The 12,868-nt window shown below is 36.1% G+C and overlaps 1 protein-coding gene across 2 annotated transcripts; it reads right to left on the bottom strand.

The window, feature by feature from the left end:
• Positions 1-6,759: 6,759 nt before the first annotated feature.
• pigr (polymeric immunoglobulin receptor) lies at positions 6,760-11,628 on the bottom strand. 2 transcript variants are annotated; one of them, XM_079243151.1, is made up of 8 exons: positions 11,499-11,628; positions 10,581-10,925; positions 10,418-10,499; positions 10,004-10,233; positions 8,191-8,284; positions 8,008-8,096; positions 7,824-7,873; positions 6,760-7,724 (listed from the first exon to the last, which is right to left on the bottom strand). In XM_079243151.1, the coding sequence occupies exons 1-8, from the start codon at positions 11,545-11,547 to the stop codon at positions 7,641-7,643; spliced, it is 1,023 nt and encodes a 340-aa protein (XP_079099277.1). In that variant the 5' UTR covers positions 11,548-11,628; the 3' UTR covers positions 6,760-7,640. The 2 variants fall into 2 exon arrangements, with proteins under 2 accessions (XP_079099277.1, XP_079099276.1); XM_079243150.1 differs by having other exon boundaries at positions 8,191-8,287.
• Between the last annotated feature and the right edge of the window lie 1,240 nt (positions 11,629-12,868).

The following is a 12,868-nucleotide window of genomic DNA, read 5'->3' on the forward strand; positions in this document are numbered from 1 at the left end:
AAAACAATCTCTTCTTCCCTGGCATTTTGATTTTACAGAAGGACACATCCATCCTAGAAAAAAAAAACAATTTAGCCTAATTTATAAGCCAGTGAATGCAAAATAATCATATTTACAGCATGCTACAGAGCAATCAGAAATTTTTCAACTGCAGAAATAAATGTTAATACAAAAGGGGAAAACCACCTCAGTGATGAAATATTAGTCATAAATCAGTCCTGATATGTATGACAACTGGAGTATGAATAAACAAAGATGTTATCCAATATCTGTTTGGCCTCATTTCATATTTGTTTTCTTGTTAACATAAAAAGGCTTTAATCTGAGACATCTTCCACTGTTTTATCATAAAGGCCCCTTGTGGTGCATGTTCTTGTTGAAAAAGGGTCCTCAATCAGAGCTAATTGAAAAAAATTTCAATTGTTTTTCATTAGGCCCTTAGAGAGGATATTAGTCTAATTTAGCAAAGAAAAAAGGAAGACGAGGTTCACCCAAATGGCTTTTAGCTGAACATAAGCAGTCATTAGCAGATGGAGATGTAAAATGTACAAATTTCACAGTTTTGTTTGTCCAGTCTTTGATTTGAAACTCAAACATGTACTTCCATCTGTGCCATTATAACAGCTTTATAATGGATTGTAGACATTTGGGCTGATGCTTATTTGCATTAGGCACAACAGAAAAAGCCCGCACACTCATGTAAAAGAAAGAAAGCACAGCCTCTTTCAATTCTACATTTGTATCAGGGATAAAAGATAAAATCCTCTGGTTCTTACCGGGTATTAAAATGAGGTAAATACAATTTCAGGTATTTGCATATCACATCACACCTTTATTTATTCAGCAAAGAGACAAAATGCAGAAGCAGTGTGCAGAAACCGAAGTGCACTCCTCCTGCTTCCATAGAAATTGAGGATAAGAAGCAGCCAGGAGCTGCTTGTCAAAAGCACTTGATTAATTGGTCATCTGTAGGTGAGATCACCTCCATCTAAAGCAGACATTTTCACATAGGGCTGCTTTGCAGCATTCCACTGTGTCAATGCAAAGGAGGAAAGACAACAGCAATTATTTTAGAGAAGCAAATATCACTGTCCATAGGTCTGGTGTTTCAATATAATATGAGGCTTATTTGAACTTCATTATTCAGCAAGAAAGATTATTTACACGTGAAAACATTTAAATCAGGTGCCAAGCTCAATATAAGTTTACCCAAAACTCAGACTGTAGAGTTTTCTAAGACAGTGCATAAACCCAAGGACTTCATCTGAGGCTACATGTCTCAGATACTGACAGATACTAACAGTGTTGTTAGTGGGGGGAAAAAAAGAACATGTAGGCTTGTTTGGAAAGTTTTCCAGGAAAATATTTTTCTCTTTTTTCAGATTAAGTCGATGTCAAAAATAAAAAAGAAGAAAAAAAAAGAAAAATCAGGTCATCTTTTTCAGCTGCTGATTTATAAGTTGAGCATGTTCCTTCGTCTCCAGTTCATTAAAAATGCTGAAGCTAGATCCACAGATGTGCTCGTCTCCCTGAACTGCTTCCCCGTAAAATTTCATTTCAGCAACAGGACTTTAAAATCCTGGACAATACCTGAACAAATGTCATTCAAAGACAAGCAACAGGATTTTAAAACCCCGTTGCTCACCTTCACAGCCTTAAATGACCTTGATTTAAAATAAAATATCTCAGGCCTGCTGACCTGTTATGTGCCTTTGGCAGAGATCCACAGAGAGTGCATTGCTAACTTTTCCAAGAAAACAGGTAAAATAAATAACCATGGTGGGGCATTTTAACCTTCTTTAAGATTACAGATTCACAATGTGGATGTCTGTCTGCTAAACTAAGGCACACCAAGTCTGTCATTACCTTAAAATCATTCCAGTTTCCATCAAGAAAGCCTTGGAAATACCTGAACAAATGTCATTCAAAGACATGCATGTTAGGTTAGTTGGTAATTCTGAATTGTCCCTGGGAGTGAATGTGGGTATGGATGTTTGTTTGTCTCTCTATGTTGGCCCTGTGTTGGACTGGCAGCCTGTCCAGGCTGTACCTCACCTCTCGCCCAATGGATAGTGAATTGAACCATTATGGTGTCATACTGTTTGTTGTTGATCTGAGGTTTAACTTAATTAAAGACTTGGTGATTGTACATTCATTGCAGATAGCTGGGTCTATCCTAGTTCTGCAAATACTGAAATATCATATGCAGTGTTTGAAATAAAGCAGTATTTCAACATTTCTGCATTAACAGAGGAGCCAAAGAAAAAAAACAACAGAATTCTGTGTGTTCCTCTAACCGTGCCTCTATCTAAATAAATTTTTTTTGTCCTTAATAGTGTTCTTCAGGGATCAATGTGGGAACTTCTTTGTGTTCGGAAAGTGTTTTTGTTTTCCATCAAATTATTGATGGAAATATAAAATGGATCCACAACTTCAACTTTTGTAAACTACGAAACAAAAAGGCAATGAGTAAAAACCAAGAGAAAGCTGTTCAGGTTGTGAAAATAAAAGTGAAGGTGGAAAATTATACAAATCAGTTTCAACTTGGCAAGCATCTGAAAAATGAACCTTTTCTTTCCAGGCAGGTTATAATTGATTTAGTGCTGAAATCCACTGTGTTGGCAAAGACTGCTGTGTTTTTGTGATTCTTTTAAAAAAGCAGCTTATTTCTGCGTCAAGCTGCTCCTGGTTTTAACCTTGCTTCGGCTATAATGTAACAGTCTCAGATATTACTTTCTTTTAACACAATGAAGGACTGCATTGGGGCTTAAAACAGAAAGTAAAAGGTTATGACTCATGTTTTCCTCACTGTGAAATTCTCATAACAAAAAGTTTGACATATAAATGGTAAGTTTTTTAGCAGACTGGAGTCTGGTCTGAAGGTGTACGTCAAACAGAGATGTGGAGAGAGAAATTTATATCCCCACAAGGCCCAGCTGGTGCCCTTTATTTCCAGCCTTAGCATTTTGGTGGCTCATATGGTTGAAAATGGTTCTGCACTAAGAAACCACTTTAATAACTCTCATTTTCAATGTACCGTTACTATAGAGACGCAGGTGGGATTTATTCCTTTCCTTCAGCAGCTTGTTCTTTTCCAGGTTATAATCACACTCCGTACATGGAAAATAATGTGATTGTGTGTAATTGAGTCAAATATATTTTTTCAAAGCCAAGAATTTTCAGAAACTTGGAGACACTGTTTACATACCTCAGCATGCTTAGACTGGAGTGTTGTTTTTGTAAAACCAGCGGAGCAACTACAGGTGTCAAAAAGCAAAATAACATATTCAGATTTACACAAAGTGCTGGTGTGTGTTTCTGTGTATAAGTGTGTTTGTGTGTACATCCAATCATTGCGAAATTATGGCTTACAGGATCATGCTAAAATTTTTGAAGCGTTTTTGTGCTCATGTGAAGGTTTTTCTTGTGTGAGAGGTGGTAGAACCCAAGATGTCATGGTTTTTAGTTCATTTTGTTTGTTTTTTTGTTTTGTTTTTTAGATAAATTGTCATTTGATTGGTCCTTATTAAGACATACCCCAATCCTCTTTTTTCTAATTGGTCTTTCATGAAGAAAAATATCAGTATTTGTTGTTGATCATTAGTGCGTGTCCAACAGTTGGCCTTCATATCAATAGTTGCTGGGCATTGAAGACTGTTATCCTTCAGCCCATTTCAAATTGATGCCTTATTATCTGCAGCAGCAGAACACAAGGTGAGCACAGGTTTATTGATTGTTGGTGAACAGCACAACTCAAGGGAAAGGTTACAGAAATGTATTTCCTAATGTGTGAAATGCAAGAATTTCAAGGTTTTCAGAGCGACAATGACAAGCAAACACAAACACATGAATATCAAAATGTTTGAATCCTTTATTCTGCTATGTAGAGCTTTGTGGGCAGTAGCAACATCGTTTGTGTTTGGTCAACAACACAAAGAAACATGTTTAGAGCATAAACAGACACACATACACACTCAAACCATAATGAAAACAACATATTTCATACAGCATTGACCTCCATCTAGTGGCAGAACCAATTCAGCTGAAAATGCAGTGAGATTAATGATGAGCCCTGCAACACTCAGGAGAAAAAATCAACAGTGGGGAATTTAATGCACACTTATAATGACAGAGTATAACCCCATTCTTTATAGAAGACAAAAAGTAAAACTTTAAGAGCAAAACTGTGATACTGCACTAAGAAACTGTCAAATTATAACATTTCTTGACAACCATTACCAATATTTAGTATTTGCCAAGGTTAAACTGGCAAATAAAAACAAGATTTCATCCCAAACCCTTTATATTACTGAAAATTTTTAATTAAAGTAAAATAAATAACTAATCCATTTACAAACTACCATGCATTTTATCACTGAGAGGAATAATTATAATTTAAAAACATTGCCAGTATGTCGTAAATTAAATTCCTTCTATATGTACAATATAACATACATAGCACTTATAATCATAAAAGAGGATGCACACAAAGAAATTAATTAAAAACTATGTTTAATTAAATGAAACAGCATTGTACATCCAATCCAAGAGCGAGATTTAATTTTTCCTTCAAATTTACTGCATGAGGTTTGTTTTAACATGAAGACATATTTGCTAAGAGAGTCTGACAGAGAAAGGCAGGATTTTAAATTGGTGCAGTTTCTTGCTGACTATAACAGCAGTTTTACAAAAAGGATTTACATTTAGTAAATCTACTCCCCTTTTTGGGTTGAAAATTTTTGCGATTTTGTCTGCTTTTTAAAATATTAACACATTTTTTTTGGCATGTTTGACATACTGTTATTTATGTTCAAATAATTGAAGTTTGACACATTTTTCAAGCTTATGAGAATATTACTTTCATTTCTAAATTATGACAGGTATATATATTAGATTACATGAAACTGTCCCAAAAGTGATATTACAGGACAGAGAAAGGGATGGATGATAACATTACATCATGACACCTGAAAATGAAAAATGCTACCATCTCATGATTTATGTGCCTTATTTATATTTTGTACAAAAACAAAAAAAAAATTTGTAACAATGGTCTGGATATAACTGAGCTAAATCAAGTCATAAACATAAAGATATTGTCTGACTCCCATTTAACTTCCACGTGAACTCTGTATTAGCCTAAAAAGCATTTTATCACAATCACATAGTGTGTATTAATAATTCTAATGTGGTCTAAAATCATTAAGATGCACAATGTTCTTTTGTAATATGACAGACATGGCCACATCACAATACAATAAACAGTAATGATAATTAATTATATTTTTTGAAATGTTAATAATTGAAGACTGAAATAGTTTTAATACCTTTTTTTATTATTCTTCATAAAGGTGACACAAGCACTGAAATTTATTAACTCATAATGTCAGCTTCACAGCTTTTTATTTGTTTATTTTGGCTCTCATTAGTTTGTCTGATTAACAATACTGACACACTGTTTAGAGTTCAGTAAAAGAACAGCAGTTCAAGCATGAAATGTAGTTCTTTTCATTTCAGATTTAATTTGTGAACTTAATTTATTCGGACATAATTTGCTTCTTCTTTTTCTGAATAACTACATAAAATAAGGAAGTTCTCAAGCTAACTTTTCCAAAACTAAATGTGTTATTTCAACATGGTGTCATCCAAAAAATCTGGTTTTATCATATCACCACAGTCTGAGGCATTTCAGTCAGAAGAGCTTTAAAAAATTAACCATCATATATTTAACATTCTTACTGTATTTATTATTTTCCAGCAACAACAGTATTTTGGCTCTGACGACTGCTCTGACTGCATCTCTATCTTTTTTTTTTTTTTTTTACTGTGTCTGATATTAAATAAGTCATCACATAAATATGAGTTCTTTAATGAAATTACAGTTTAAATTAGAGGAGTTCCCCAAAGAAACTAAAAATATTGACTTTGCTATTTTAACAGATATTTTCACAAGGTTTGGTTTTTCTTTAAGAAGACATTTTCACATTTCTGGACATAATAGCGAGAGAGCTGGACCCTTCTACTGTTCATGTTTTGTTTTTGTTTTTATTTATGATGGATTTGACCCAGACTGTGTTGTTTAAGTTGTCTTACTGCTCTCCACCATAGAATTTGAAAAATATAAAAGCAGATTCAAACACTGATATAACTGCACACAACTGAAAAGAGATTGACACAACAAGCTAGCAAAATGTAGCCTAAATTTTGTTTGAAAAAATGTACACAGAAAACAAGGCTTTGTTTTGCATCAAAATGTTTATTTTGATGCAAAAACTGTTTTTAAACTGTTTTACATATAACATTATAGCAGAGCTAGTTAAACATTATTCACTTTACTTTTTTAAAGGGGATATAATCCTGAGTTTTTGAATGCTAACACTTCTGCTACAATTAGCTAACAAGTCATGGTTTTTTGCTTGATATCTTGCTTATTCAGTTGCCTTTGTCATAAAGCAGGGTATGTTTTTTTGCTTTCACTTGTTGGATTTAGACATGGACAATACCAATATATTTTAATGTTATTATTTTTTATTTGACCTTTTATCTATGCAGGTTTAACTTCACAGGGTCTTATTTCCAATAGTGACTTGTCTACACATACATACAAGTAGTGACAACATACAATGCAGTGCAGACATAAATGTGCTAAATAAAATGGAGATAAAAGCTAACTAAAATAGTAACAAGACCTAAATGTTTTTTGTTTGATCATTTGTTTTAGTCTACTGAACAAGCTCTGTACATTTACATACTGAGGGAAAATTGACGTTGATGAAGGCCCGAGAGCGCAGGCTATGACTGGACAGTCTGTGTATAACAGAATTAATATGTTGGTAGGAGTCAGAAGTGGATTTGTAAATGAAGCTGAACCAATGTAAAAGTCTATATGTGGATAATGATGACCAGTTAACCAAAGATAACTGCAGTGATAGGGGGGTTTACATCTTTTACACTCTCGGTAAGGTATACAAAGCACCTCCCTCAGAATGAAGCCCCCAGGGAAGACCCTGTACACAGTGGATGGACAATGGACCTGGCTGGCTCTGGATCGCCTTGGGATTCCCCCATATCACCTGTAAGAAATAGCTGGAAAGAGGAAAGTCTGAGCTTATTTTGTTTAGTAAAACATTGTTGAGGTCAAATCTTATTGGTCAAGTTATCTTCATTTTCCATTATGCCCATAAGTCTTTCTTGAAACCCTATAAATTCACCCAAAAGCAAAGAAAGAAAAGAAGAAGAAAGAAAATGGTGTGTAAAAGACAAAGAAATCTTTTTTTAATAGATAATGAGTAGTACAAGTCTTTGGCGAAGATTTTATTCAGTCAAAAGTGGAATTAGAATAACAACATTGTAATTAAAATATCACCCCAAATAGAACCCAGTGATACATCAAACTTGATGTTCATGTTCCTGTCACTTCTTATCTTCTCATCTATTTCAGACGGAAAACAAACCTGTGAACATTTTTAATTCAGATATGCTCTTGTGAGCTTTTCAGACTGTCGCTGCTTATAGAAAGCTATTGTAATATGGGCTGTGAACAGAAAGCATAAAAAGAACCCTCACAGCATGAGCAGTAGATTAACACAAACATTACATTCAGTTACAAAGAGTAAAATGAAACATTGTGCAGGCTGATCTTAGTACACGCGTACATCTTGGGAATCCTTATTGAGGAAAATCACAGTAGCGTTTTGCAGATCAGCTGCATCCGTTGAACAACCCTGTAGGAGATAAATGTAATATGACCATGAAAGAAAAGCCTAAATAGCTGTTTTTAAATATCATCGGACAGGAAAACCAACACTGATACAGGGGCTTACACTGTATTTAGCTTTCATCTCTCCAGCCTCTCCTATCAGTGGATCTTTTTCTGGAAATGGATAGTGAGGATATTTTAAGCCGCAAGTGACAATCAGGAAATTGCCTTAATGTATCTGTTTATTTTTACATGATCAGTCAGGTGATGATGGATGCATGAAAAATTCAGAGATGAAATGTCCTTACTGTGTACTTTCCACAGCGTTCTGCCCACAAGGACCAAAGCCACAAGGAAAATAATAGAAGAACACACTGTCACAGATGCCAGCATGAGACTGAAACAGACAGAAAGCAGGCTGTGAAGAGAGAGAACATCCATTTAAACTGAACACACGACAGTGCACTCATGAAAAGGCACCTCACACTTACCTCTGGCTATTCCAAGAGTCTTTAGTGATGGGTTTGGGTGGAGGCATGTAAGCAAGAGAGTGACTTGGTATTGGTGGGGATGTCACAAACACTGCTGCTGTAGATTAAGATATTTAACACAAAATTAAAGAATAACTTTGTTTTTGCAAGAACATGCATGTTCTATTACAAAATGCAACATAACATAAATATTCTTTCCAGGTAAGATGTACTAATGTAAATTAAATACATTTTTTGTACTCTTACAGCTGTCCGATATCAACAGATTTTACTGACATTTATTGGCTCTATGTGGAAACCCTGAATGTCAATGAAAGCTTGGTTTTGAACAATTAATTCTATTTTAAAGGTGCACTTCTCAGTACTTTACTCAGACCATCAGGGAGCCTGTATGGATAACATCGATCAGTCTGCTGAAGTATCTGACCACTCCAACTTTTCACACCATTTTAACAACACCAGAGAAAGGTTCAATAAAATTTTGCAGAGGTAACTGAGGCCTTTGCTACCTTCAGGCTGGGTTTTTGGAGCTCCTCTGACTTTATTGAGTGGTACTATCATCATGCTACATTTTTAATTCGGACTGTTTGCCGCCAGTCTGAAATGTGCCTAGCTGTGATGTCAAGAAATGTTATGTTAAACCTTTTAAAAGTCAACTATACAATATTAAGCAGCACAGAGTTAAAAGTGTTGTGCAAAACTAACAGGCTGTCTAAATGATAGACAAAGCCATCTGTTGGCAGATGTGAAGCCAAAGTGGACATGACTTAAAGACCATTTCATTCCAGACATTCCAAGAAGAGAAGAAATTCTCAGGAGTGTTATTACTTTGCATAATGATTCAGACTCGTACCAATACTATGAGAATAATGATTCAGACTAGTACCAATCCTACTGGAATAATGAGCCAAACATTTTATTTCCATTATGGACAAAATGTCTCTTAAGAGTGACTAAAGATTTCTGCTGAAGATTATTTGATTAAGATTATTTAACAGAACTATTCCACTTCCTCATAAAATCTCTTCATAAGTTTCAGAAGAGTACAGAAAAATTATTGATATCTAAAATTAAAGCTAAGCGACATATTTCTATATACAATCAGTAACCACTTTCCTCAGGACACTTTTTCAATACAAAATTAAATCAGCCAATCACATGGAAACACAATACATTTGGGTCTGTAGACATGGTCAAGATGACTTCATGACATTTAAACCAAGCAAGAATGGGGAAGAAAGAGAAATTAAGTGACTTTAAATGTGGTATGGTTGCTGATGATGGTGTAATGGTGTTGGAAGATACTTTGGGAGCTGACTGCTTCCAACTCTTTTACCATAAATCCGGAAAGATAATGTTTCACCCATAAAGCTAAAATCACCAAACGCTCAAAGTGGTTTCTTGGACATGTAATTTGAGTTCACTGTACTGCAACGGCCTCCAGTGTCACCAGATCGCAGTCTAATAGAGCATCTTTGGGATTTGGTAATGAGGTCATATATGGACCAAAATCTCTAAAGACAGTTTCCAACACCTTGTTGAATCTATGACACCAAGAGTTAAAGCAGTTCTAAAGAAATAAGATGGTCCAACACAGTTCTAGCAAGGTCTACTTAATGAAGCCACTGCTGAGTCATCAGATCACTGTTGATTTTAGGTCAAAAGTATTTTCCTCATTTTATTTTTGTCCCCCCAAAAAAGAGAAATTGAATGATGAAACTGATGAATCATTAACTTAATAACTTGTCTGAGTTGAATGCATTAAAGTGACATAAACGAGTAATTTTAGTTGGGTTTTTTTTTGTCAACGTACTGGTTGTGGTGGGTCTTGGTGTGACCAGTACATGCACAGTTATCTTCTGCTGCCCTGCAGAACACCAGTACCAGGCTGTGTCTTTCATGTGCAGCTTCTTAAACGTTACTGTGAAAGACCTAGTTCTGTCATCTCTGATGGCCACTGAGGAGTCTTCGTAGCTCCCTTCAGAACCTGTTGACAGGCAGGATCTCCAGTCTCCACTCCGACACCACTTCTTCTCACTTTCTCTGTTGGCAGTAGTCACGGGGGAGACAGTGAATGCTGACAGTCCAGCGACAGCTGACTTGAACTACAGATAACCATGTTCCTTAAGTTTACTGATCTGATCAAGGCTCTTTGAGGAGCTAGTGCAGTTAAAAACTCTAAAACTAGCACAGTAATGAACGTATGATGCAAAGGAAATTGAAATGCCTGTATCTTTCACTGTAGAGACATTGGACTGTCAGACTGCTTCCCTCCTCTCCGCTCAGTCTGCTGTTCACTACCGACATGCCTGCAGAAAATATCATGAAAATGTAATGAAACTGTCTCTCTAGGTGGGATTTATCAGCATAAAGAATATTCCGTTACTCACCATGAACGACTTTAACATTTGTGAAAGCGATGTCATCAGCACTCCACACGCCACCTATCTCCACGCCACAAATGTACCACCCCGAGTCCTCTTCCTTTAGGTTTTTCATGGTCACAGTGAACACCAGCTGGACCGGGTCGTCAAAGATGCTGACTTTCTCCTCAACTGGACTGATCATGCGGGGGTCATCGGACCGAGCCAAGCTGGTACAGAACTCCTTCATCCTCCCATGACACCAGTACTTCACATAGCTGGCATACTGAGGCTCGTAGTGGCACGGGATGGTGAGGGATTCACCCTCGAGGACTGTAAACTCCGTCTCTGTGGTTATCTTACAGACGAGCACTGATGGAAAGAGATGATGAAAGATGAGCCCTGGGCTTTCAGAGTTGCCACAATCATAATACCTCTGTTGTTTTATCTGCTTGAGGAATAACCACATATCTCATGTCAGCTTTCTTCATTACACATCACGGTTCCTCTTTTAAACTTCCCTCTTTTAATTTTTTTTTTTTTTTTATCCCAAAAATCCGATTGACCTTTTATAATGCACAGGAATTCAAAGGCCTGACAGAATAAACATTGAACATAATGCTGCCAGGGGGCAAACAGAATGAAAGCTTGGAAGATTTACAAAAACACTAAATCCCTCTCTGGCTCCTGCAGAAAACAGCAGCTTTATCAGCCTTTCAAGTCTGTCTTCGCCAAATGATTAATATAGTAAAGTAATGAAATAGTACAGTGAAGTGAGGCATAAAGAGCATCTTACATTGTAAAGTACGTGCCAAAAATACAATAATAAACTGAACAGACGGCAGCAAAGACATTAATCATCCCTTTTTTTTCCCCTACAATTATCTGCAGCTGCAAATGTTTCTTTGCACAGCTTTTGTAATGAGATGACCTCAGTACTCTTACCTGGGATCCATGGTAACAGGCTGACGGTGAGTATGAAGAGCTGGGACATGTTTCAAGTTCAGGTTTGAGGTTTATTTGGTGAATTTCTCTGCCCAGCGCAAATACTGACTCACTCACTCAAAGTTCCGCAATGTTGAATTCCCTTTTGGTCACATGACCGCAAGTTGGATCCAGATGTTCCAGATGTTAACCATGTGAGTGCCAGATAGGTTCCAGTGCTGAGGTTCGTTTAGCAAAAAATCCAATGAGCTGAATTTACTGCATACCTGAGTCACTAAAAAAAATTCAAATTAAAAAATTTAAATAAAAACTGGATAGATTATGTAACATCTTAACTCAAAATTTGTGAAAAGTTGTAAAAGTAAAAAAAAACTGTTACTTTAAAATCGCTGAAGATTTTTTTTTATATTTCAAACATTGTTCACACAGTCAGCTTTTGGACTAATCTTTCCAAATTCTGTGGTATTGAAATCCAGACCTCTGGGAGGGGTCTGGATTACCTTGGGGGAACATATCACTCAGGCACCACATGGATTAGCAGCGGAAGAATATGGACTGCCTCTAAATTGATAAGAGTTATGTTTTAAAAATACACAACAGCTAGAGCGCAACTAACCTAAAAGCAAGAATGGAGTTAGCCCCCCCTTAACCCACCCCAACCCCCAAATCTCTACACGCCCACACCCCACACCCACAGCTCTTCAGTTGTTATTTCTTCAAACAGTCAAGTCCAGACAAATCAGGGTCTCTAAACTCATAATTTCCTTTTCATATTCCAGTATCCTCTCAGATTTGTGAAAGACTGAATTACATTTGTGTAACATGAGATCTGAAAAGTTGTACTTTGGTAGACTTTTCTGTTGTCTGGCTCTCATAGTTTGTCTGGCATCAGTGAGAAACTCCAATGTGAATATAAGTCATGTTTGGCAAACTAGCTTCATGTAGATCATATAACATGGTACTGCAATGCCTCCTAATGTCTGCTTTTATTATGGTGATTGCAATTTTCATTACCAAATGGTTTATAGTAATAGCAGCATCTTGGCCAATAGTGTACACATAGTTCGTTCTTTTTTCCTTCTTAATAACTTTATAAATTCACAGTACAATTTTAATGCATAACAGAACATTTGAGCTCGGCCAGTTTCCCACATCATTTAGCACTTTTGCTTTTAAGCATTTGAAATTAAAAGTAAGCAAAAATGAATTATATTTCCTTGAGTTTAAGTTAATTTAAAACATGTTTTTTATCACTTCTTCTAAGCCTGAAACAGAGGCAAATTTCTTTTCAATAGGAGTTCTTATTTTATCATCACTTTGCAGCAGTTGTGTTTCATTTCAGAATGACTTGCACCGAAAGAGAGAACACA

Source organism: Telmatherina bonti (assembly GCF_933228915.1).
Source record: "Telmatherina bonti genome assembly, chromosome: 7".
NCBI lineage: Eukaryota > Metazoa > Chordata > Actinopteri > Atheriniformes > Telmatherinidae > Telmatherina > Telmatherina bonti.

Bases quoted from the DNA above. Each gene is read 5' to 3' on its own strand.
- pigr (XM_079243150.1), bottom strand. From the start codon at position 11,547: ATGTCCCAGCTCTTCATACTCACCGTCAGCCTGTTACCATGGATCCCA. The intron at 10,926-11,498 runs GTAAGAGTACTG...TCTTTCCATCAG, and splicing joins CCTGTTACCATGGATCCCAG to TGCTCGTCTGTAAGATAACC. The intron at 7,874-8,007 runs GTAAGGACATTT...ATCCATTTCCAG, and splicing joins AACGCTGTGGAAAGTACACA to AAAAAGATCCACTGATAGGA.